We start from the raw sequence: 24726 nt of genomic DNA, 5'->3' as shown, positions 1-24726 counted from the left end.
GGTAGATTTATAATCAATAACGTTGTAAAGATTTTGTAGGGTATCCGATGGACACGTGTCTTATTAGGGAGACCACGTCAGGTATGGTGTAGATGCCTGATCACGGCACTGTACACCGAAGCTGAAGCTGAAAAATAATGAATGTCAACTACAATTATATATATAGTCACAAGAAATGGAGTGCTGCATAAGGAATAGAGACCATGGAAATGTAACGGCTGTATGCGATGTCAGAGGAGTAGTAGTTTGGGGGCGGGGAGTTATCACTTTGTGAGGGGTATAACAGATAAATGTCTAACTATTACAGTGTTTTGTACACATGAAACTAAAAAAAAAAAAAAAAAAAAAAAAAAAAACCGGGTAGATTTACAGACATGCTCTGAAGGAATGAAAAACTCAGGCCCGACACAGAGAGGTGGCTTGGAATCCACTCTTGGGGAATTAAAGCAGGCGTTTGGAAAAGGAGCAGGGATACACTTGTTATAAAGTTTCAGTATCATTTTTCACAAAGACACAGGTTGGATTTTCTGTATTTATTTATTTGCTAGACTAAGAGTCAAGAACTCAGAATCTGGGCCCTGGCCTCAACCCTGACTGATTGTGTCACCCTCGCCACGTCCCAGCTCCCCTGAGCCTCAGTTTCCTTCTCTGTTAAATGACCACAATAATAATGATAGTAGTAATATCTTATTAAGTATGTCTGTCCTAGCTTCTTCACAGATATTGGGAGGCAAAAACAACAACAACAACAACAACAAAAGACAGTTTTAAAGTACAAAATTATCTTATACATTCCAGTTACTAACATCAGACTGCCTTGGTGTTATTGAAAGCTCAAGGAATTGGTGCCTTAAAAAGATGGGTGCTCACTATTTATTAGTTCCTTAGATGGTCAGAAAACCAGAGCTCAGGGCTTTGGTTTCTCTTGGTGTAGACAAACAGTTTGGTAGACCCTTATGTTGGAGTTGAAATCCAAGTGAAGCCAGGTGAAGAGCTTAAGGATAAGAGAGCAGTAATAAACAGCATCAAATACCCCGAACTGTTCCAGGGCAGAGCTCATCTCTAAAATTCATATTAGGAGTCCTCCACTCACATATGTGGCAATATCACTAAAAAGGAACCATCTCCCCAAAACACTCACATTGGCAACATTACTTTGGCTGCCGGATTTAAAGTCTTGAAGGAGGATTATAAACAATCTGACACTAATAGCGTGGTATTGTAGAGCAGCTTTGTAGCTAGTTACTGCAGAGATGATTTATCTCTGTACTGACCTTCCCCAGAAGAAGCTGACAAAGAGTGGAGGAGGAGCCCTCTCCTCCTACAGCCTGAAGCTTTGGGTTTCTCTTGTTCTCCTAGATCTGAGGGTTTGTGTGTTGGCATTTTCTCTGATGGAAAAGTGAGTTATTGGAATTTTTTTTCCCGGCAAATAGACTATGAACCTCCAAGATGTTTGTTTCTCCAATCCCCCTGTCGTGCGGGGTGTCAGGCGGGGTCTGTGGCGTCTCTGCTCCCGCTCCCCACACAAGAACGCAGGACATGGTGAGGCCAAAAAGGAACACCCACGGAGTCATAGGTAGGGGAGTCACACCACTATACTCTCACTGGCAGCTGGGTTGGAGACACAGGAACCAGGAGCAACACAATTCTCAACCCTCACTGTGCCGCTTGCAGACTCAGCCACCATCTTCTTGCTAGCTCCCCCTTTTCTTTTAGCGTAACCACAGCAGTTATATTCGTGGCCAATGGCTCACTGGTTACAGCTGACGGCTAACTAGCCACAGCTGATGGCCATTTGATCACAGTCGATGGCCATTTACTACCTGAGCCAGCACCTTTCTATGTGAGGCCGAGAGCCTGGAAACTGCTTTTTGGGGCTCTGTCCCCACACCCCCTTTCCCTTCTAATCAAAAGCATCCCAAATCTAAGTACCCATGGCTTTCATCCAGTTCAGACCCTAAGCATCTGATTGAGGAAGCATGGAGGTACTTGAGCTAAAATCTCCCAGACAGAAAGAACGCCATTGCCCAGAATTCATTTGCTATCCTCTTCCAGGTGTTGTGTTTTGATTGGAATAGTGAAAGAAACGAGATTTGAACCACTGAGACGCACTCTTCTTTTCCAGGGCTCCAGGAAGTTTTGTGGCATCCTTTTCCTATCCTGGAAAATTACTTCTTTGGGGAGAAGAAGGCAGCAGACAGCCTTTCTCCTTGACCCACAACAGTAGGCATTGGTTTGAAAATAGCAAGCTGGTAACAGTTGCCAGACTGATCATGTCAGCTGTAACCCTTGCTTCCCTGAGGAGCTGAGGTTAGCAGTTGTGTGGGTTACTCTGTTGCTTCCCTGGGTAGCTGGAGAACAGTCCTGCATTATAGGGACCTGAGTGCATGGGAGCAGAGAGCTCTTGACAGGCACTATAATTAAAAGAGGGCACACATATGTTGAAAGGGAGCACATCCCTGCCAGGGTCCTTTGCCAGGGATGGCAGATTATATTGAATGCACTTGGCTACTTCACTCTGATGGGGTCTGTGGGGGTGGGGTTGGAGGTGGACTCTCTGGGTCAGTGGGAGGTGTGGGCCTTGCTGGGAGCCCAACCACCTCTGCAAATGACATACTCAAAGGGCAGACTGGGAAGGCACCAGAGCCCCACTAAGCTGAATCCTGCTCCATAGGGTCAGCCCCTGCACAACAGCTCCTCCACTGTAGTCATGGCCAGCCCTCATAACCAATCAGCCTGAGGGTCAGTCCCTCCCATTGATGTGCAAACAGCAACCAAGTCTCAACTAAAACAGGAGAGAGCACACACAGCCCACACAGGGGACACACTTGCAGCACCCAGCTCAGATGACCAAGGAGACTGCAACACTGGGCCCCAAAGGCACCTACTACATAAGGCCACTCCACCAAAACCAGGAGACATGGCAGAGATACCCAGTACATAGAGAGACAGCCGAAATGGGAATACAAAAAAACATGTCCCAAATAAATAACAGAATAAGGCTCCAGAAAAAGAATTAAACAAAATGGAGACAAGCAATCTACCAGATGCAGAGGTCAAAACACTGGTTATAAGGATGCTCAGGGATCTCAGGGAGAACTTCAGCAAAGAGACAGGAAACATAAAAATGGAGATAGAAAACATAAAAAGAACCAGTTAGAAATGAAGAATACAATAACTGAAATGAAGAATACGTTAGAGGGAATCAACAGTAGATTAGATGATGCAGAGGATAGAATCAGTGATTTAGAAGATAAGGTAGCAGAAAATACCCAATCAGAACAGCAAAAAGAAAAAAGAATCCAAATACATACAAGGAGAGTTTAAGGGGATTCTGGGACAACATCAAACATACCAATATTTGCATCATAGGGACAAAAGAAGGAGAAGACAGAGGGCAAGCAATTGAAAACCTATTTGAAGAAATAATGACGGAAAACTTCCTTAACCTAGCGAAAGAATTAGGCACAGAAACCTAGGAATCGCAGAGTTCCAAACAAGATGAACCCAAACAGGCCCATACCAACACACATCATAATTAAAATGGCACAGGTTAAAAAGACAAAGAGAGAATCTTAAAAGTGGCACTTGAAAGGCAGTTAGTTACCTGCAAGAGAGCTCAGAGCAGTGGTCTTTGGGACGCAGATCGGAAATTGTTTCTTTTATAAAGAGACAGTATCCTGGATTAGAATTTGAGCAGTACAGCCTGGGGTCAGAGGGAAAACTTGGTGGCTGTACTATGATAGAGAAAGAAGTAAGTACTAGAAAGGCTGGAGATTGAGGACCTCATCTGATGGAAGAGCAGTACCAGATCAGACCAGCCAGGGCGTCTCTTTGTTCAGCAGGCACGCCACTCAGATAGCCCCAACCAAGGCAGAGCATTTTTGTGTCACCTCCTTTATAGAAGCCCTTTTATGAATTCCAGTTCCCATGTTTTGTTTTCCTTGGTTTCTTGGAAGTATCTGTGGGTTTGCTAGTGGGATGCATGTCTTTCAACACTGGTATGAAAGGAAGAAGTGAGCAATACTCCCGAACTGGATGTTGTTGTGCAGGGACTAAGAGCTCTGGATTTGACAAGACCCTGCATAATGGAGGAGAGTTGCATTACACAGGAGGCCAAGGGCCAGGCCAGCCTCTGCACACTGGAGGCTTTGGCCATACCAACCTTCTAGCTTTGGCTCGGTTTCCTTCTACTTTAAGTGCTCTCCTTCCACCTTTCCACGTTCTGGTCTCCCCAACCTTCAGGGTTCAGCTTAAATCCCTATGCTGCCAGAAAACCACTGGTCCACCAGAGAACAGCTTCTACCTGTCCATAGTACTCTTTTAAGATACCGCACAAAGTAATTAAGTGCCCAGCTGTGTCATCAGAGTTGCTTAGTTCAAATCCTGACTCTGCCATTTGCTACCTGTATAACTTGACAAGTTACATAACCTCTCTGAGCCTCAGCTTCCTTATCTGTAAAATGGAAATAATTGTAATGGCAATAATAGCACCTCTTCAGGAGGCCATTGTGTGCATTAAATGAGATAATACATGTAAAGTATTATTAAACACATAGCATTTAATAAATGCAACTTTTTATAATATTACCAATTATTTGACATCCAGATCAGACAGCCTTATATTACTGATATTTCATGTGTGACGTCTTATCTTTCCATAGATTATAATTTGCTTGATTTCAAGTACTCTGTTGTTCATTCACTCAATAAATATTTGTTCTGTTTCATATTGTATATATTTTTAAAGGCATATATATAACAAGGCATATATATATGTATATATATGTACATATATATACATATATATATATAAGTCATATATATAACAATATATATATTCTTAATTTTTGGAACAGTTTTATATTTTCAGCAAAATTTAAAGTAGTAAAGAGAGTAGTAATTGAAGAGAGTAAAGAAAGTTCCCATATACCCCACTCCCAGTTTTCCCTACTATAAACATTTTATATTACTATAGCACATCTGTTATAAGTAATGAACCGGTATTGATATATCATTAACGAAAGTCTTTTTTTTTCCCCCCCAGTATTTACCTAAGGTCCTTTTCCTGTTTTGGAATCCCTTCCAGGATACTCCATGACATTTAGTCTTCATGTCTCCTTAGACTCGCTCCTCTTGGCTGTGAGTTTCTCAGATTTTCCTTGCTTTTGATGACCTTGATGGTTTTGAGGAGTATTGATCATATATATTGTATTGAAACCTGTGTAATGTTTTTCTACTAAGTCTGGGATTACAGGGTTTGGGAAGGAGGTAAAGTACCGTTACCCTCATGTCATATCCAGGGTATGAGTGATCAACATGATTTATGACTGTTGATGTTGACCTCGATCACGTGCATGAAGTAGTGTTTGTCACCTTTCTCCGTTGCAAAGTCACTCCTTTTCTGCCTTCCCAAACTGCACTTTGTGGAAGGAAGTCTTTATTTATAGCTCATGGTTAAGGAGTGGGAAGTTATGTTCCTCCACCTGGAAGGCAGACTAATCGCATTAATTATCTGGAATTCTTCCGCACAGATTTGTCTCTTCTCCCCACTTTATTTATTTATGCAAACATTTATTGTTATCAGTATGGACTTATGTATATTTATTTTTTACTTTGGGTTATAATCCACTACTATGTTATTTACTTTATTGCTTTGTTTATTTATGCCATTTTTTCCATTGGGAGGTCTTCCAGTTGGCTTCTATGTGTCCCTTCGATATGGCCCCATCATTGTGGGATTTTTTAAATTTTTACTTCCTTATTTTTCAGCACTGCAGGGTGCTCCATGCTCATATTGTATATTTCTTGTTCCTCTCCTAGAATTAGCCATTTCTCCAAGGGCCTCTGGTTCCTTTTATTGGAAAATGACATAAGAAACCAAAATCTGGATGTTGTATGTGCTCATTCATACTAGAATGTAATTTCTGACGGGCCCTCTATGCTGACAGAGCAAAGAAATACATGTGTGTATACTGAACCATGTATATACACATACCTATAAATACATATTTCTCTCTGTAATCCTGTGTGTCTACATTAAGCTCAACATAATTTTTACTGATGTCTCCACCTCCAATGAATTAGCACATGAATCATTCTAGCCCGTTCTCTTTGCTTATCTGTAAATTCCCCCACTCCATTAGTGGGGAATTCTTACTCCAACAGTGAGAAACCAGGTTCCCACCATCTGCTATTCATTTAGTTAATTGTTCAGTTTCAGCACACATGTATAGCAGTATCAGAATTTTTTAACTCTATCCCCATAGGAACAGCTTTATCAATAAGAGTACAGTGCTTATGGGCAGTTCATTTTGTCTTTACTTTTTCATTTTTTTATTGTGGTAAAATACACGTAAAGTAAAATTTACTATCTTAACCATTTTTAAGTGTATGGCTCAGTGGTATTAAACACATTCATATTATGCAACCATCACTACCATCCACCTCCAGAACTTTTTTTCATTTTGTAAAAATGAAACTATATCCATTAAACAGTAGCTCCCCATTCCTCTGTCCCCTAACCCCTGGAAACCACTATTCTACTTTCAGTTTCTATGATTTTAACTATTCTAGGTACTTTATATAAGTAGAATCATATACCGGGGGTGCCAAAAAAATGTATACAAATGGACACTTTGGTCAACGTTGCTCAAGCAGTAGTTCTCCATAATCAGACACTGACGGTAACCACTTTGAGCACCTCCTGTAATTGCAGAAGTCTAATGTGACTCGTATTCATTTTTTTTTATCAGTACATCTCGAGTATTACAATTTTAATGCAGTTTTTTCCTTTCTTAAAATGTGTACACATTTTTTGGGGGCACACTCTGTAGTATTGTTTTTTTCACTTAGCATAATGTTCTCAAGGTTCATCCATGTCATAACATAAGATATAGTTTTTTTCCATTTAAAGGCAGGATAATATTCAATTGTATGTATATTTCACATTTTGACTATTCATTCATCTGTTGCTTGGGTTGCTTCTACATTTTAGCTATTGTAAATAATGTTGCTATAATGTGGGTATACATATATCTCTTAGAGACACTGCTTTCAATTTTTTTTGTTATATAGCTGTAGAATTACTGGATCATATGGTAACTCTATTTCTAACTTTTTAAGGAACTACCACACTATTTTCCACAGAAGCTGTATATTTTATATTCCCACCAACAGTGCACGTGTTCCAATTTCTCCACATTCTCACCAACATGTTATTTTATGTTTTTTATTGTTTGTTTGTTTTGCATAGTAGCCATCCTAACCACATTGTGGTTTAGATTTGCATTTCCCTAATGATTAATGACATTGAACATCTTTTCATGTGTTTGTTGGCTATTTGTATTTCTTATTTAGAAAAATGACTATTTAAGACCTTAGCCCATTCTCTAATTGGGTTGTTTGATTTTTTGTTGTTATTGTTGAGTTTTAGGGGTTTTTAAAATATATTTTACATATTAATCCCTTATCAGGTATGTCATTTGCAAATATTTTCTCCCAGGCTGTGGATTTCCTTTTTACTTTATTAATAATGTCCTTTGATGTATCAACTTTCATGAGGTCAGATTTGTCTGTTTTTTCTTTTGTCGTTGATGCTTTTGGTGTCATATCCACGAAATCCCTGCAAAATCCAATATCACGAAGATTTTCCCCTATGTTTTCTTCTTAGAGTTTTATAGTTTTAGCTCTTATGTTTATGTCTTTGATCCATTTTGAGTTAATTTTTATATTTGGTGTTAGGTAAGGGTCCAACTTCATTTTTTTGCATATGGATATTCAGTTCTCCTAGCACCATTTTAGAAAAGACTGTCCTTTTCTCACTGGATAGTCTTTGAATCCTTGTCAAAAATAATTTTAACATACGTGCAAGGGTTTATTTCTGAGCTCTCTGTTGTATTCCATTGCTCTATGTGTCTGTCTTTCTGCCAGTACCACATTGTTTTGATTACAGTAACTTTGTAGTAAGTTTTGAAGTCATGAAATGTGAGTCCTCCTAATTTGTTCTTCTTTTCCTAGATTGTTTTGGTTATTTGGGGTTTCATGGGAATTTTAGGATGGAATTTTCTTATTTCTGCAAAAATCATCACTGGGATTTTGATAAGGATTGCACTGAGTCTGTAGATCCCTTTAGGTAGTACCAAATATATTTTAACAATATTAAATCTTCCAATCTAAGAACATAGGATGTCTTTCCATTTATTTGTCTTCTTCTTTCTTTCAGCAATGTTTCTTATTTCTTAGTTTTTCTTGTACAAGACTTTTACCTCCTTGATTAAGTAAATTCCTAAGTAATTTATGCTTTTTCTAATTATTTTTAAATCAAAGTTTATTGGGGTGACAATGGTTAGTAAAGTTACATAGGTTTCAGGTGGACAATTCTGTAATGCATCATCTATATATCACATTGTGTGTTCACCACCCAGAGTCAGTTCTCCTTCCATCACCAGATATTTGATCCCTTTTACCTTCATCAACCACCCCCTCTCCCCTTACCCTCTGGTAACCACTAAACTATTGTCTGTGCCTATGAGTTTTTGTTTCTTTATTTGTTTGTCTTGTTCCTTTGTTGTTTTGTTTTATATCCCACATATCAGTGAAATTATTTTTTAAATTGTTTAAAAACTTTATATATATATATATATATATATACATATATATATATATATATATATATAGTTACAGTTGACATTCATTATTTTATATTAATTACAACATAGTGGTTAAACATTTATATAATTTATGCAGTGATCGCCCCGATTAGTCTAGTACCCCCCGGCATCATACATAGTTTTTGCAACATTACTTTTTTTTGAACTTTAATAATTGTTTTATTTTTCAATTACAGTGACATACAATATTATTTTAGTTTCAGGTTTACAACATAGTGATTAGACATTTACATATGAAGTGATTACCTCAATAAATCTAGTACCCACCTGACACCATACAAAGTTATTACCATATTACTGACAATATTCCTTATGCTGTACTTTACATCCCCTGACTATTTTGTAATTATCAATTTGTACTTCTTAATCCCTTCCCCCCTTTTCAGCCACCCCTCTAACCCCCCTCCCATCTGGCAACCATCAAAATATTTGCTGCATCTATGAATTAATTTCTGTTTTGTTTGTTCATTTATTTTGTTCTTTAGATTCTACATGTAAGTGAAATCATATGGCATTTGTCTTTCTCTCTCTGACTTACTCGACTCTGCACAATACCCTCCAGGTCCATTCATGTTGTTTCAAATGTCAGGATTTCATTCTTTTTTATTGAGTAATACTACATTATAAATATGTACCACCTCTTCTTTATCCATTCGTCCATTGATAGATACTTAGGTTGCTTCCATATCTTGGCTATTGTAAATAATGCTGCAATGAATATATGGATGCACACGTCCCTTCGAAGTAGTGTTTTGGGTTTCTTTGGATAAATACTCAGAAGTGGGATTACTAGGTCTGTCAAATCTTCATCAGCATTTGGTATTGTCAGATTTTTGGATTTTATCAATTCTAATAACTACGTAGTGGTATCTCATTGTTGTTTTAATTTGCAATTCCCTGATGACAAATGATGTTCAACATATTTTATATGCTTATTTGCCATCCATACATCTTTGGTGAAGTGTCTGTTCAAATATCTTGTCCATATTTAAATTGAGTTGTTTGTTTTAAGAATTCTTTGTATATTTTGGATACAAGTCCTTTATCCAATATATAATTGCAAATATTTTCTCCAAGTCTCCAGCTCGTCTTTCCATTCTCTTAACAGTATCTTTCATAGAACACATGTTTTGAATTTTAATAAAATCTAAGTTATCAGTTTTTTCTTTCATGGGTCATTCTTTTGGTGTTATACCCAAAATCTCACCTTGAACACAAGGTCACATAGATTTTTTTTCTGTGTTTCCTTCCCAAAGTTTTATAGTATTGCATTTTATATTTAGGTCTGTGATCAATTTTGAATTATTTTTTTTGTGAAAAGTGTGAGGTCTGTGCATTTATTTATTTATTTATTTAGCACATGAGCATCTAATGGTTTCAGCATCATATGTTGAAAAGACTATCCTGTCTTCATTGAATTTCCTTTGCTGTTCCTTTGTCAAAGATCAGTTGACTATATTTGTGTGGGTCTATTTTTATACTGTTCCACTGATCTATGTCTCTATTTTTTTGCCAATGCTACACTGTCTTGATTATTTGTAGCTTTATAGAACATCTTGAGGTGAGGTAGTGTCAGTCTTTCAACTTTATTCTTGGTCAGCATAGTGTTGCCTATTCTGGGTCTTTTGCCATCATATTATATTTCAAACTTTTTTGACTCATCAAGGCCTAGCTCAGAGCCATATATAATAATAGATTCTAAATTAATCGTTCACTGTTTTTCTACACCCAGGTATAGCTAAAGCGATTTTAAGACTGCTTAAAAAGATTCTTTTTTTTAAGTTGCCTTAATTTTTCCACCTGAAAGTTTTCCAACATTATGCATTTTATATGTAATGCAAATGGATTATTACTATCATTATTATTAGGCACCAGAATTCTTCTTAGGGAATAAATGTTATTGTTTGGAAAAATACATGAAGGGCTGAGACAAGGCAACGAAAATGGTGGCAATATGCTCTGCTTGAAATAAAGAGAGAACTGTGCTTGCTTTGGCAGCACATATACTAAAATTGGAAATGAGAGGACCTCCCTCTCTTCCCAAGAGGGAGGATTTAGAGAGAGGGAAGGAAAGAAAAAGAAAGGAGGCATTAGCAGATTAAATGAGACTGAGGTCCACATTTGATGAAGCAACCCGTAGACATTTTACAATTTAACATAAGGGATTTCTGATGTTTAATTTGAAAATCCTCATGTTGCTGTGGCATAACACTCACTTTTGTCCCTCACCACCTCGATTCATTTTCAGTAAAGTTTACCGCACTTATGAATGCTTTGTGTAAAAGCTTTGTTTTGTTTTAGGAATTCAAGAAAGAACTTGAGTTTCACTTCTGCAGTACAGAACAGAGATAGCACCTGTGGAAACAGAATGAAATGAGCCCGCTAAGAATTAGCAACCATCTTGCTGAAGGTTTGGATTTTGACAGGGCATGAATGGGGTTTGAGCTAAATTTATCTGACTCTCAAGTGGTCAGGAGACCCCAGCTAAGCTAGCATCTGCATTACACATATGACAGAAAGGACTCCTTTTAATTCTCATATTACTCTAACAGCACTATTTCCCTTGAGTCTATCAAGAGTCATATTAAGCACGTCCTCTGTTTGGGTTGCGCAAATTTAACTCATTAGGCTGGATGTTGTGACAAATTCCTGGGAATCTGCTTATACGACATCTTATATGCAAATTTACATTTAAATTTGTTCAAACACTCGGTAACAGGAAGGGCCTGACAGTTTTAAAAATGGAAAAGAAATCGTTAAATGTAGACTGACAGAGCTGGAACCTCAGAGATGACTTTACAGATGGGAAAGCTAAGGTATAGGGACGTGAATAACTTCTCTAAGGTCACTCGAGCTTTGAGCAGTCGATTCATGGGGTCAATGAAAAGAGAAAGTCTTATGTTTCTTGCTAGGCATATTTCTACCATGTTCTACCATGGGCCACCTACCCTACAATACTCAAAGATCAAACTTGGCCATGGAAGAGAACTTGGCCAGTTCAAGAATATTTAGGACTTTAGATTTTTTCTTTCTTTTATAAAAGAAAACTTTAGGGGGAAAAAAAGGTCTACATGGTCATAAAACACTGAACTTCAGCTTTTTCAGAACCCCTCGCTCTGGTTCACTTTTTGGAGGACTTTAGTGGATGAGCCATTGGCAAAGAACAAAGTGATCAGGTAGGCTTTTCCCACTTTGTGCTTCCCCCAGGACTGGGGATAGTCAATTGAAAACCAATCAATATATGTTTCATTTTTGTTTTCTGTATAAATAGTTGGCTTATCTGAAATGGCCTTTTTCCAAAAGCTAATAGCCATAAATTTCTGCAGCTGGACATGTTTAGAAATGCCTCTTAGCTATTTTTGTTGATTTATTTTGTCTGTATTTGTGCAATCCAGGTTTGGGCACAGAAGCAAGCTTCCCTGGTCACTAGTCCTCTACCTCTAATGATTTAAACTCAGGGGACATAGTCCCTCTCCTGTGGGAAAGACCCCATGTGGACGCTCAGCACAGGAGAAATTACTACATCTTGGAGAATCATCTTTGATTCTTTTTGTAGAACTTTAGTGTGTATTTTCCCCTGCCTGTTTTGAAACCTTTCTTTCTTTCTTTCTTTCTTCCTTCCTTCCTTCCTTCCTTCCTTCCTTCCTTCCTTCCTTCCTTCCTTTCTTTCTCTCTTTCTCTCTCTCTCTCTCCCCCTCCCTCCCTCTCTCCCTCCCTCCCTTTCTTCCTTTCTTTTGTATAACTCCAATTTCGAATAATATGGTGATTATATGTTATACAATATTAACTCACAGTCATATTAAAAAAACCCACAAAAATGAAAATGCAAATACTATTTGCTATATAGCTTCATGGAAAAGTATATATGAAATATATTAAGTGACTATTGCATATATTTCATTATAGTATGTAAATTTTATGTCTATATTTGGATAATGTTTAGACATTGTCTCAAAAAGAGGAAAGTGAACTGAAAATTCTTAATGACCTAATATATGCTGGATTTAGCTCACTTAATCCTTTGAACAACCCTGTAAATGAGACATCGTTGCCTCCATTTAAAGATGAAGAATCTCAGCCTCAACAAGGTCAAATAACTCGCCTAAGGTCATACTGCTAATATAAAAGTACAACAAGGGTTACAGGTCAGTCAAAGCTAAAATCCATGCTATTTTTATTATGAGAAACCTAAATTATTGATTTAGGGAAATGGCTTAGAATTACAACGTTTTTGGTTAAAAATCAAAATAAATATGAAGATATATTTGTCCCCTCTCTATTCACTGGATTACTAATTTCTGAGTTGGAGGGGAAGAGACATGAATGGTAGGATAGGGAGAACTCACCACCCCTCTGTACTTTTGCTTCTAGAACAATATTGTTACCTCTCCTTGGACATCTATTTCCCAGGCAAAAATACACATGTCTGAGGTCTAAAGTCAAAAGGCTTCCATGCAAAGAATGCAATAGTTTAAGATCAGAATTAAGACAGAGCAATAAAGCAATCAGTATAGGTGGGGCTAAACTTAGAGGAAGTTCAGAAATAGAAATTTATTTTTTTCTTTCCAAGCCTCCGGCATTCTTTTCCCTCTCTTTTACAGTGATCCATTGTCAGTGTCACAACTTGTCTCTGTTGAAATTAGTAAATGTATTCATATTTGGTGATAAATGATTCATCAAGTTTAATTCATTACTTCTCCCAGGAATATTCATATTTTAGTTGGAAATAGATTCTTCAGGTTCAAGAATGAATGTCTAAGGGTGGAATTTCAGATATCAATCAGCAGGTCAATCAGTAGATCTCCATTCCCCCTGAAATTGCATAATAGTTTCCCTGATGAATCAGAGATGGGACCTGTGGAGCTGACTTGATTCAGTTTCCTACCACAAGGATTCATTTCTTCACTTAACAAGAAGAGTAGCTGAAACTCAAAGACATTGGGGAGGTCGGCCCTCACCTCACAGTTAGTAGGAGGTAGACAGGTTGGAAGCCAGTACTTCTCTCTCAGATCATAGAACCAGAGGGTTGGTAATAATCTTAGAGTTGCACCATGCATGTCCATCCTCCTTGTGATCTCCTCACCAAATAGCTGTCACCTCCCCAGTGACAGAGAACCCACAACAGCCCAGTGATTTTTCTTTTAGACGTTGCTGATCTGAGCTGTCTGTCCCCTTGATGATTCCACCTAGGACAACATAGAGAAAGTCTGATCCTTTTCTTTTCTTCTCTGACCCACCCTGGCCCTGTCTTCTCTTTTCCAGGTTAAACGTTTTTAGTTTCTTCAACTCTTCTTCAGGTGACTATTTCAGACCCCTGGATTATCCCAATTATGTTTTTCCGAACTTGCTACAGTTTACCTCAAAGTATGGTGATCAGAACCAAACCTAGTACTCCAGGTGAGGTCTGGAGTCACTCATTCATTCATTCATTCACTCATGAATTCAGCAATATACAGAGGGTGCCAAAAAAAGGTATACACATTTTAAGAAAGGAAAACTGTATTAAAATTGTAATACTCAATATAAACCAATAACGAAAGATGAATACAAGTCATGTTTGACTTCTGCAATGACAAGAGGTGCTCAAAGTGGTTACCATCAGCGTCCAGACACTTCTGATTATGGTGAACCACTGCTTGATCAATGTTGACCAAAGTGTCCATTTGTATACATTTTTTGGCATCCCCGGTATTTAATCAGTGTCAAACTTATCTCAGCTCTGTGCAGATTAGGGGTGGGATGCTAGCTCCATTGCTCAAGACACAGTATCCTTTTGGTTGCTGCCCAAGATCAAATTTGTTCTGGTTTTTAGGGGCCAAGATCAAGTGCTCCCTTAAGTCCTTTCCCATAGTCTCCTGTTGTAGCATGTGCTTCGTTCTCCACCAAGCTGTTTCTCTGTGTGGGAAGCTGGCTCTATTTGTGTTGCAACATTTTTGGTTAAAAATCAAAATCAAAATAAATGGGAAGATATATTTGTCCCCTCCACATTCAGGGGAGTGAAAACCCATCCTGCTACTCTGGGATGTGTGCCTGCACAAGCTTTTATAAATCATATTTGGGTTGCAAGGAGAATACCTTTCCTCAGATCCCGGTCCAGCTTTTGTTTCTTCCTGATGCCAAAGTTGACATGCCCTCAGTCTTGTCTCCGTAATAAAATCTAATCTCTAGGACATGGAGCCATGTATCCACTTAGGGGTCAATCAGGAGCCAACGAGAGGGGTGGTGAACTCATACATGCGTGAAGATGCTTCCACAGGCCGTGGAAAACTACCGGTCCCGTTCCTTCCCTGTCACTTCCCACTCTTTGTTGTCCCTCCTCCCTTGCCTTGGCTCTTCCCATGCAGTTAAACTAGCTCAGAGAAAAAAAGGCAACAGCTCAGTAACAGGATAAACAATTTCAGTCAAGGTTGAAAAGGCATTTCTTGGAGCCGGGATTCTAGAAAGAAGGAGGCTGCAGAACAGGGGCATCTCTACCAGTAGAGTCCACATGTGTCTTCCCTCAAGCCCACACCATCACCCCTTACCCTCTTCCCTTTCCCTTCTCTGCTCAAAGAGTTCCTTCCAATGGAATTGCTTGACACGATTTAGGCATTTGCTGTGGGGCTCACCTACCCATCGATAAGACAAGGAAAATTAAAAATCCAGAGAAATCATTTGCATGAGTCACACTGAGGACCTGGGGACCTTTGTCCCTAGTTTCCATCATCAGTGCATCCTGCCAATGTGTACGTTTCACACAGAACAAGAAAAGAATAGCCTGCAGCCTCTGTATGTGTCTTGCTTCTCTGACTCAATTTGGAAGTCTCTCACCCTGACATCTCCATGATGCCGGTTTCTGTCACAGAAAGGAGCTATGGACCTTCTAAGTAGAGCTCTGCTAAAACTAAGCACCTCCTCATGGACCTGTGCCTCTAGCAATTCGTGGTACCTACTCCCTTCCTCACTTTGCAAGACGTAGAACCAGCCCATGTTGGCCTTTGATGAGTCAGATCTTCCTTGAAGGGAAAAATCAAAGATCTAAGTGTAAACACGCTCTCAGCATGGAGTGAGGGAGAGATTCCAAACTTTTCCATGAGAGAATGACATCTCTTTTCATCCCCCAATTTTGTGTTGTGAATATTCCTTGCTTTCTTCTCCATGAAAGAATTCGGCCGAGCTAAGTCATTTCCATCATTCTTGTTTTCAGACGTTGCTTGGGTCAAGTTTATGCTTTTCTGGCTTTAAGCTGGAGTTCTGATATCAACTCTGCATTTATTACATGCAAATTTTAGTCAAAAGCTCTGTTGTCACAGGCATATTCCTTCCCTCACCCCGCAAACCACCCTCCACCTTATCCATCTCCACACACACTTTTTTTAAAAGTTTAATATCGCCAATTTGGCAGAAGGAAGTGTAAATGTTATGTCAATCCTAAGACGCTACTTAATCTTGATAGATGAGTTGTCAGGGAAGCGTGACGCTAATTGACAGATGTTAAATGACACCGCAATTCCCAGCAGTGCACAAACAGGCTCTGTAGTTCCAGGACAGGTAAAAACTCCTCAACAAGAGTCCAGGATGGATGGTAACTAGACTTACAGTGATGATCAAGTCTCAGTGTATACAAATGCTGAATCATTAACGGGTACACCTGAAACTAATATAATGTTATATGTCCGTTACATCTCAATAAAGGCAAAAAAACGAACACAACTAAAAGACAGACGGGAAAAACAGAGTTGAGGATGGAATATTCTTTTCTGTCTTCCACGGGCAGAGTGCATTGTCAGTCTGGATGGCCCTGGGTTGGAGATGGGTAGTAAATGCTTCTGGATTATCAGGTTAGCCAAATACCCAGGCAGTTTGGGCCGCTTCAGCTTTGGGTGAGGGATTACCTGGAAGGAGCTGGACTTTCCCGGATTATAGAGGACCGTTTGATGATGTCAGAAATTCCAAAAGGAGGAGGCTTGAGAAGAAAGTAAGAAGAGCTGAATAACATCTGTTCTTTGTAAAAAAGAACAAGCAAGCCAAAAAAAAGAAAAAGAAAAAAAGAAAAAAAAAAAAAAAAAAAGCCACCACTCCCAGCTCCTCCCTTCCTGGCTTCTCCAGGTAGCTCTGTCTTATCCTGGCACCTGTGAGGCTGAGTAGGCAAACCAGTTGGAAAGACGCTAAGCAAGTGGTTTGTAAGCTTGGACATTAGTATTAAAAAAATAGTGATGTCTGAACTCTACCTGCAGAGAGTGTGGTGCCATTGGTGTTAAACAGGGCTGGGCCTTTGTGTGTTTTTGTGAAGACTCCCAGAGTATTCTTACGTGCAGCCAGTGCAGACAACCACAGGACCGAGGGCCATCCTGCAAATGCACCAGAGGCTGTGGGGGTGACTGGTATTTGAGATTAAATGCTGCTGGACTTCCACCTTCCAGAGGGCAAAATCAGCATTTATTTCTCCTGTACCACCATAGTTTCCAAGCTTTAAAAAAAAAAAAAAATCTGTAACTATCCTACAGTCATTCCAAGGAGAAAAATGGGCTATTCCTGTGTGTCAGCCCATTACCTTGCAAATGGGGGTCATGCCCGTCACTGGATTAGGGAAAACAGGTGGAGACTGCCCAGTTAGAAGAAGCCTCATGGGGCATCTAGCCTAAAAAATCTATCCTAAATCTCCCCTAAACCCCACATCAGGCCCAGAACAGGCTCAGGAAATAAGTCAAGGCCACACTGGAGCCTTTGCAGAGGTGAGAGGAGGACACAGTGTGGAAACTGAGATTTCTCCTTTCCCTTGCTGCCTACTGGCGGGTTGTCTGTCTGGGAAAGTGTGTGGGAAGGCCAAGTCTATGGCTAAACTAGGAGCTCTTCGTGTCCCAGGACTATCGTTCCTGCCCCTTTCCTTGGACAGTAAATAACTCTTGGCTTTGCAAAACAAGCCCTGGTGACCTGTTCATGATGGCTGTGGGAGGAGCAGAGTCTGCATGTCTGCGTGCAGAACTCAGAGTTTGGAGCCTATCAGGATTTGTCCGACTCAGATTTCCTCACTGCTGCAAAGACTGGTGGTGACCATGGCCACATGAAAGTGACCTAGGCCCCAAGAGTGACCAAGGAAGGGATCATATGTCTTAGAGTGAATTCCGTGGGGTCCCCCTGAGCCCCCAGTACAGGGGAGAAGCATCCCACAGCCTCTGGGAATATTGATGCTGAGCTGAGGATTCACAGCTGTGTTCCTTTGTGGCCACTGTCTTACCCAGAAAGGAACTGTATTGCCCCAGGTTCCTCCCATTTTCAGGAGGCTAAGGCTGGGATACAAGCGCCCACAGCCTTTCCTCAATCTGGGACACATTAGCTTTGGAGCTTCTTAAAGTTCTGGGTGAGGTCTCAGTTGCACCTGCATTGTGGGTCAGCTTCTTTCACTTCTCAACCCTGCCACCCGCACTTCCTCTTGGACCTAAGGTATCTCCAGAGCTGAGCACACTCTCCATAAACCTTCTAGGTGCATCACAGGGCACTCCAGCTAAGTAACTTTCTCATTGTGGCCACTGTTTTCTCCAAGGTCAGCTGTAAGAGGCATGGTATTGACATCACCCTAGGACGACTTGCTTTGTAGTTTAAAGGAACACGCTTTTTGTCAGGTGTAAATCTCTGACACTCATTTCTCTTCTGGCAGCAGCGGCCTTCCTAAGGAGGGTTGGGGAGCACCAACGGAACCACAAGTGACCAAGCTACAATGACTCTAGAAATTGGTATCTGAAGTAACTTGAAAGACAGACAGCCAAGGAATCCCACAGACCACAAACAGGTGGCATGCTGAGGAAAGTTGCTGGGAGGAGACAGTGTGAGAAGAGCAGAGACACCAAAGGCAAGTTGGAAGCGGGACAAAGAAGAGGAGGCAGAACTTTCCTTAGAGATGAGAGATTTTTGTTTAATTTCCTGGATTAGTTACTTTTAATGATTAAAAAACAAAATCCACATTGTTAATTTACTGCCAGCGCCTTTGTAATTTGAGAGCTCAGGGCCTTTCAGGGGAGGGGAGGATGGCAGTCGATTTGTGCAAAGAGTTAAATCTCATGATGTGAACATGTTACAGGAGGCCCCACCTGTGTGTACAATGTACTTAAAGGATTAGAGCAAACTTTGAAATTATGATATGTTTTACCTCGAGTAAGTACCTTACTCTTTAAGCTTCTATTTCCTTGAAGGAGGGGGCAAGAAAACCATCCGTTCTTTCAGGTAATCAGGTGCATGAGACACTGCTTGTGGGATTTAATGAAGGTTTAAGTGCAGGCAGATGAAGGATGTGTTATTTACATATTTTATGTTAAACCTATTTTCAATACTTGTGATTGCGATTCAAAGGTGTTGCTCGCAAGAGGTCTATCTGCCCTGAATGAAGGCAACATTTTTCAGGGAGATGCAGGTGCCAGGTGCTGGAGGGTTGGGGGGGAGCAGTTGTAATGGGAAGGGCTACTGGGAGACAAATGGGGAATTTTAAAAGAAGTATTGTGTGGTCTGTGTGTTCCTTTCAGGGTCTTCAAGAAATGTAAGTAAATACCCGATGTTCTCTATTTAAACAAAAGGTACTCTTGGACTGGAGCAGGTGATTACTAAACTGAAGACAGAAATTCCTTTCCCCTTCACATGATTTACCAGGAACAGAGGCCCAGTGCATTTACAAAAGAATGAGCATCGTCTGCTACTGCTTTTGATGATTTGTTCTTCATAGATTTGGGAGGTAGGCTGAGGGTGGGAAAACAAGGTAACCAGAAATATGTCAGCTCAATAGCATACAGTCTCTAGGATACAGAAAGTCACACACGGATATGTCTGATAAAGACACAGTCCTTTATTTTACAAACACTTATGTTGCAAAAAAATACATAGAAAAATAAAGTTTGGTGAGGGTACTTTATTAAATCTCAAGTCACAGGCCGTTTGGTTACAAATCGGAGCAGGGTTTGTTATGCACGTGGAGAACCCAAACTAATTTATTAAACAGCTTAGAAACAGGCCATCTGGATGAAATGGTCGGGGGCACCCCCCCCACCCCCAGTTACGCCTGTCAGATACCAACATACTAGTTCTTCAAATGTTGTTCTACCAGTTCAGATATGGCTGAGTGACGAGTTCCAACGGGGGGAAAGCATGAAGAATTCACAGACCAAATAGTTTTAAAACGAAGATTTTTTTTTTTTGCAACACAATATACATCACAGAAAAATGTTTAATACTTGCAGAATTGCAGGTTGGAAGAATTAAATTCCGAGGGTGAGGAGAGACAGGGAGTGAGCACTGAATGCCTAGCTTACGAGACATGTGAAAAGGAGACTGATAGAAACTGGGGTGCACTGGGCCAACTTTCTCTCACCTTTGGCAGTTTTGCCACCAACAGTAAATTGGCTCTCTTAATGGGGGGAAATTGAAAGGTTCCTTACTGAACAGAATTAAGTGGTGGGATCAAGAGATTTCCAGGTCTCGGGGTACTTCATTAGTACCGGCTTTTTTATTCCGATATCTCCCTCTACCAGGTCACCTGAGATAATAGCATGAAAACAGAAGGATGGCCACATTTCTCCTTTGCCCTCTTCTCATTCCCTCTGAAGTCACAAGGTGACTCATTTTGGGAACCTATGTTTTTTTAACAAGCATTAAATACCGTTCCCAAAGCATTTGGACAGGTTTTTTTGCTGTTGTAATTTAGTGATGGAAGCCACAGTAATGTGTTTTGAAAACTTTTTTTCTTAGCCTCTCCCTGCAAAGTGCTCTCAGCCCTGTCAGCTTGATCAGGGGACTGGGCTCTTTAAGGCCCAGGTCACCTTTCCTTACACACCTGCCCAGGAGCCCTCGATTTCCACTAAACATCTCAGTGGTGCCAACCCTGCATTTTGGAGTTCTTCCTTGTGTGTGAAAGCCATAACTCTTACCTCCTCTGACTGCAGGGGTCCCCAAGGGTTGTCAAGACTTTGAACTGTAACAACAGTCACCAGAAGTCCTATAAAAGCAGCCGTGACCCTCTAGAGCTATCTCAAATCTTTAAATAGGGTTTGGGATTTAATGCTGTATATTTTTAAAGGAAAGAAGAATTGTTAGCTACCAAAAAATGCATGTCTTTAAGCCAATTCAGACTCTGCCCCCTCCCCTTGTAACCCAGGAAAGATAAAGTTTTTTGGGGAAAAAAGTAGACCAGATCTCAGGCTAAATAAGGAAGGCATATGTGAAGTGCAGCCAGACTAAAAGTCTGGACTGAAAAGAAGCCCTTCAGTGGGTGATTGCTGTGGAAAAGGAACGAAAACTAAAAGGAGGGAAGGAAAGCGCCCAGAGTAAAGAATTATGTGATCTGTCATGATGTGGTATGAGACGTAGCCTAAAAACTCCAGAAACCTTCTCATTCTGAATTCTCAGGCCCAGGGCAAAAAGGTCCAGGAGAGGCTTTTTTACCTTTTGCTAATAAAATTATAATGCTCCCTGCAGCAGTGGGAGACTTGTCCTTTGGCCACTGTCTTTGACACATGGAGATTCTTCTGTCTTGGGCCACTTCTTACAGTGGAGTTCTGTTTACACAGCTTGTCTTAAACCCACAGTGACTGCTTCTTCTTCTACTTGGGCCACCATGTAAATACTCAGGTTGGTGTACTCTTAAAAAAGAAATAAGAAGAAGCTTATATTTTCATTTCCTCCTACCCATCTCCATAGCCCAAGCCAAGGTCCACTGAGTAAGACGGTTTTCTCGGCGACATCCTCTATTTCCTTCTCTCTTACAGGGACAGAGAGAAAACGTGGTCATATTCCAAGGCCAACAAGGCTTTTGACATTAAGTCTAATTCAGTAGGTGACATCCTCATCTTGGCTGTCCCTTCTCCCTCAGGTTTGCTCCTTTAGTGTCAGTGCTCAGTTACACCAGAGAATGGAGTTCTGGGAACGGAATCCTCAGAAACAATGTGGATAGCTCATATAAAATCATACACAGTGCTGTAAACAGCACTTGACTTTATCCTTCCCCACTTCAAGCAGGTCTCTAAAAGCAAAAACGACCTACGTTATGTGTTAGGGAAACTATTTAGATATTAAATTATTCACCAGCCCAGATCTTTCACTGGCCCACCAATGAAGAACCTGGAATTTCCATGCAAACCATGCAGTTTTGGTCTGCATGCCTCTTGCTCCCCAATCCTCCCTGACCCTGCCTGGCCCCTTTTGCCTTCCAGGGAGACAACCTGGGAAAGGCAGTTTCTGATCACGCATGGTTGTTGTCTGAGCTGGTGTTACCAGAAAGCTGGGCTCCAGCCTCCCAAGCAGTATAGGTAAGGGTAGTGAGGATAGCTGTTGTACATGCAGAGGAGGGAGGCTGGGGAGAAACCCTCCTCTTTCAGGGCTGGCAAGGAGGAGTGTTTCTCCAGGCTGCCCAGGTCCGAGGTAAGCTGCTTCCGCTTGGTCTTATAGCGTCTGTTCTGGAACCATATTTTCACTTGGGTCTCGGTGAGCTTGAGGTTCTTGGCCAGGTGTGCCCTTTCAGGGGCTGACAGGTACTTCTGGTGGCTGAACTTCTTCTCTAACTCAATGACCTGAGAGTGGGAGAAGGCAGCGCGGGAGCGCTTCTGTGGCTGCTTGGGGGTTTGGGGAAGGCTTGGCAAGGCTCCTGAAGTGTTTTCACAGTCCACCAGATACGTCTCCAAGTGCCTATCTGGAAAGGAGAGGGGAGAGGGCAGAACGGGAAGGAAAATGTTACATGTTAGCAGGGAAGAGAACAGAATTCAATCCACCCTGATTTCTGCAGTGAGTGAACAAACAGCCACTGTCATCATAGATACATTTCACTTTTTTCACATGACTAAGGAGCTCTCCCGGAGTGGGGAGTGAGTGACTGCATATACTATGTAACCGTTTTCTAATAGCTATCAAGTACCCAAAGTAAGAGGCAGTTAGTGGTAGAACTTCCTACCATGCCCTCCAGAATTAAATAGGGATTCTGGATATGTGTACTGAAGAGCAGTGAGCGATGACAGGGAGAAATAAGATGCCTCGCGAAGGACCTAAGGCATCTTGCGGTAACATTCAGGTGACAAGAGAGGGCTTGTGTGTGCCAGGAGAGGCTGTGAGGGCTGATGGCAAGCTCCTTCTCTGGCTATCAGGCCCTTTTTTCTCTAAAGAGCCCTTAGGATGGCTCATAAGTGATGGGAAAGAAGATAAGTCTATTCTAAATGTTCCAACGGTGTTGTATTTCCAGAAGACCAGGGGAAACTTCCAAATTTACTGTTTTACTGCCAGTGGGATTGGGAAGCAAAGGGGGTCTTTGATGGGCAAGTCCTAATTTATTTATATTAATAATTATCACTTATTTGTTGTCAATTACTGTAACTGCCAAGAGGTCACGCGGCGCTGGTGCGGATCAAGGGTCGCGCAGTGCCTGGGAGCCGGGGTTGGGGTTCCACCTGGCACGCGGGAGGACAATGGGTGCTGCGTACGCGCTCTCTTTTCTGCCCGGGGCGCCGGGGCCCCGGAGGCCGTAGCAAAGTGCGGGCGAGTCAGGCGGCTATCTGCATCCTGCGCCACCCTGACACTAGGGCTCAGGGTTAATCCCGAGGCGCGTCCGCCCGCTGCGGGAGGCGGTGAGGTCCCTAGGCGTGTAGCGGCGGGCCCCGCATCCCTGCAGCTGGAACTCCGGGAAGTGCGCCTGGGACTCGCCCTCATGCTGGTACAGCCTCCAGGCCGCTCCGCCCTCAGCAGGTCCCCACCCGGCGCAGCCCGGCCTCCCCAGCCTCGCCGATTTACCTGACTCGGTCTCCGCCGGCGGTTCGGCCTTCACCGGCGGCGCGGCGCAGGGCCGGGCACTCGGCTCGTCCTCCTGCGCCCCGGCGCCACCTCTTCCCTCTCCTGGCTCTGGCTCTGGGTGCTGCCTGGGGGCCGGCTGGCGCGGAGGCTGCGGTGGGGGCCGGGGCTGCGGGCTGCCCCTGTGGCCGCCGCGCCGCTCCCCGCCGTCCCGCAAGATGTCTTGGATGAGGAAGGAGGTGAGTGGCTTGGCCTGAGTGGCCGCCCGCGCCTCCCCGAGCCGCAGGTCGAGAGCCCTGAGCATCCCGGTGATTCAGCCCCAGCGCCCTCGCCTGGGACCCGGGCGGCTGCGCCTGCGGCGGCCGCCCCACTTTCACTTTCTGCAGCCCGCGCGCGCTTATACCCTTGGGTGCGCGCGCCGCGCAGCATTCCCATTGGCCGCGGGGACCCTGGCCGTGCCGCTGATTGGTCGCTGGGTTCTCCAGGTGAGGGGGTTGGAAAGGGGAGTGCTTCACACGGTTGCGGTCTTCTCTTCCCTAGAGAATTCCTTCCCAAATTCCTTCTATTCCCTGGCTCACCTCCCTAGGTCGTTGTCCCAGGCTGGTAACGAAAACCAAAGCAGGTCTCCTCTACCCAACCCACAACAGAATGTTTAGACCATTCTGGGGAGTAATGATACAGAAGAGAAAGACGCCATTTAGCTTTTATAGACTGTTCAAGTGCCTTTACTCACAAAGAGGGGCAATTACCACCATCCCAATTTGCAGGTGAGAATTCTGGGTGTCCCGTGAAAAGGAGAGATTGGTAGCAAAGCTGGATCTACTAAGGGTCACAAAGAGGCACTACAACTAAGTGAAACACCTGACCCCAGGCTGGATTCTGTACTGGACAGTATTGGCGCCACTGATAAAAGTGGAATAGGAACGATGGTTTAAAGTATTGAATCAATGTTAAATTTACTGAAGTTGATAACAGTACTGTGATTATGTAAGAGAATATTCTTAGGAAATAAACACTGAAGTGTGCAGGGGCAAAGGTCCACGATGTGGGTAACTTACTCTTAGCTGGTTCAAAAACAATGACATAGAGGATAGATCCCACCTGATAAAGTGAATGGGTTAATACAAGTGTATTAACAATTGGTTAATCTGGTATGCAGGTGTTCTTTTGAACCATTTTTATTTATGAAACTTTTCTGTACGTCCTGAAGCACCTTGCATTTGACTGCAAACTTTCCCAAAAGGATAGTATGTTGTATGTTTGGGGAGGAGAAATACGATGTAGGTTATTGTGGATGAAGCAACCGCCAAAGAGAACTACG

The 24726-nt window shown here is 41.9% G+C and overlaps 1 protein-coding gene across 1 annotated transcript; it reads right to left on the bottom strand.

The window, feature by feature from the left end:
- Positions 1-19515: 19515 nt before the first annotated feature.
- NKX3-1 (NK3 homeobox 1) lies at positions 19516-23757 on the bottom strand. Its single transcript, XM_033133471.1, has 2 exons — positions 23409-23757; positions 19516-22320 (listed from the first exon to the last, which is right to left on the bottom strand). Exons 1-2 carry the CDS (start codon positions 23707-23709, stop codon positions 21902-21904), a joined length of 720 nt encoding a protein of 239 aa, XP_032989362.1. The 5' UTR covers positions 23710-23757; the 3' UTR covers positions 19516-21901.
- Between the last annotated feature and the right edge of the window lie 969 nt (positions 23758-24726).

Source organism: Rhinolophus ferrumequinum, chromosome 18 (assembly GCF_004115265.2).
Source record: "Rhinolophus ferrumequinum isolate MPI-CBG mRhiFer1 chromosome 18, mRhiFer1_v1.p, whole genome shotgun sequence".
NCBI classification, from domain to species: Eukaryota; Metazoa; Chordata; class Mammalia; order Chiroptera; family Rhinolophidae; genus Rhinolophus; species Rhinolophus ferrumequinum.
Note: the sequence above shows the minus strand (reverse complement) of the source record. Positions and strands in the feature narration are given on the sequence as shown.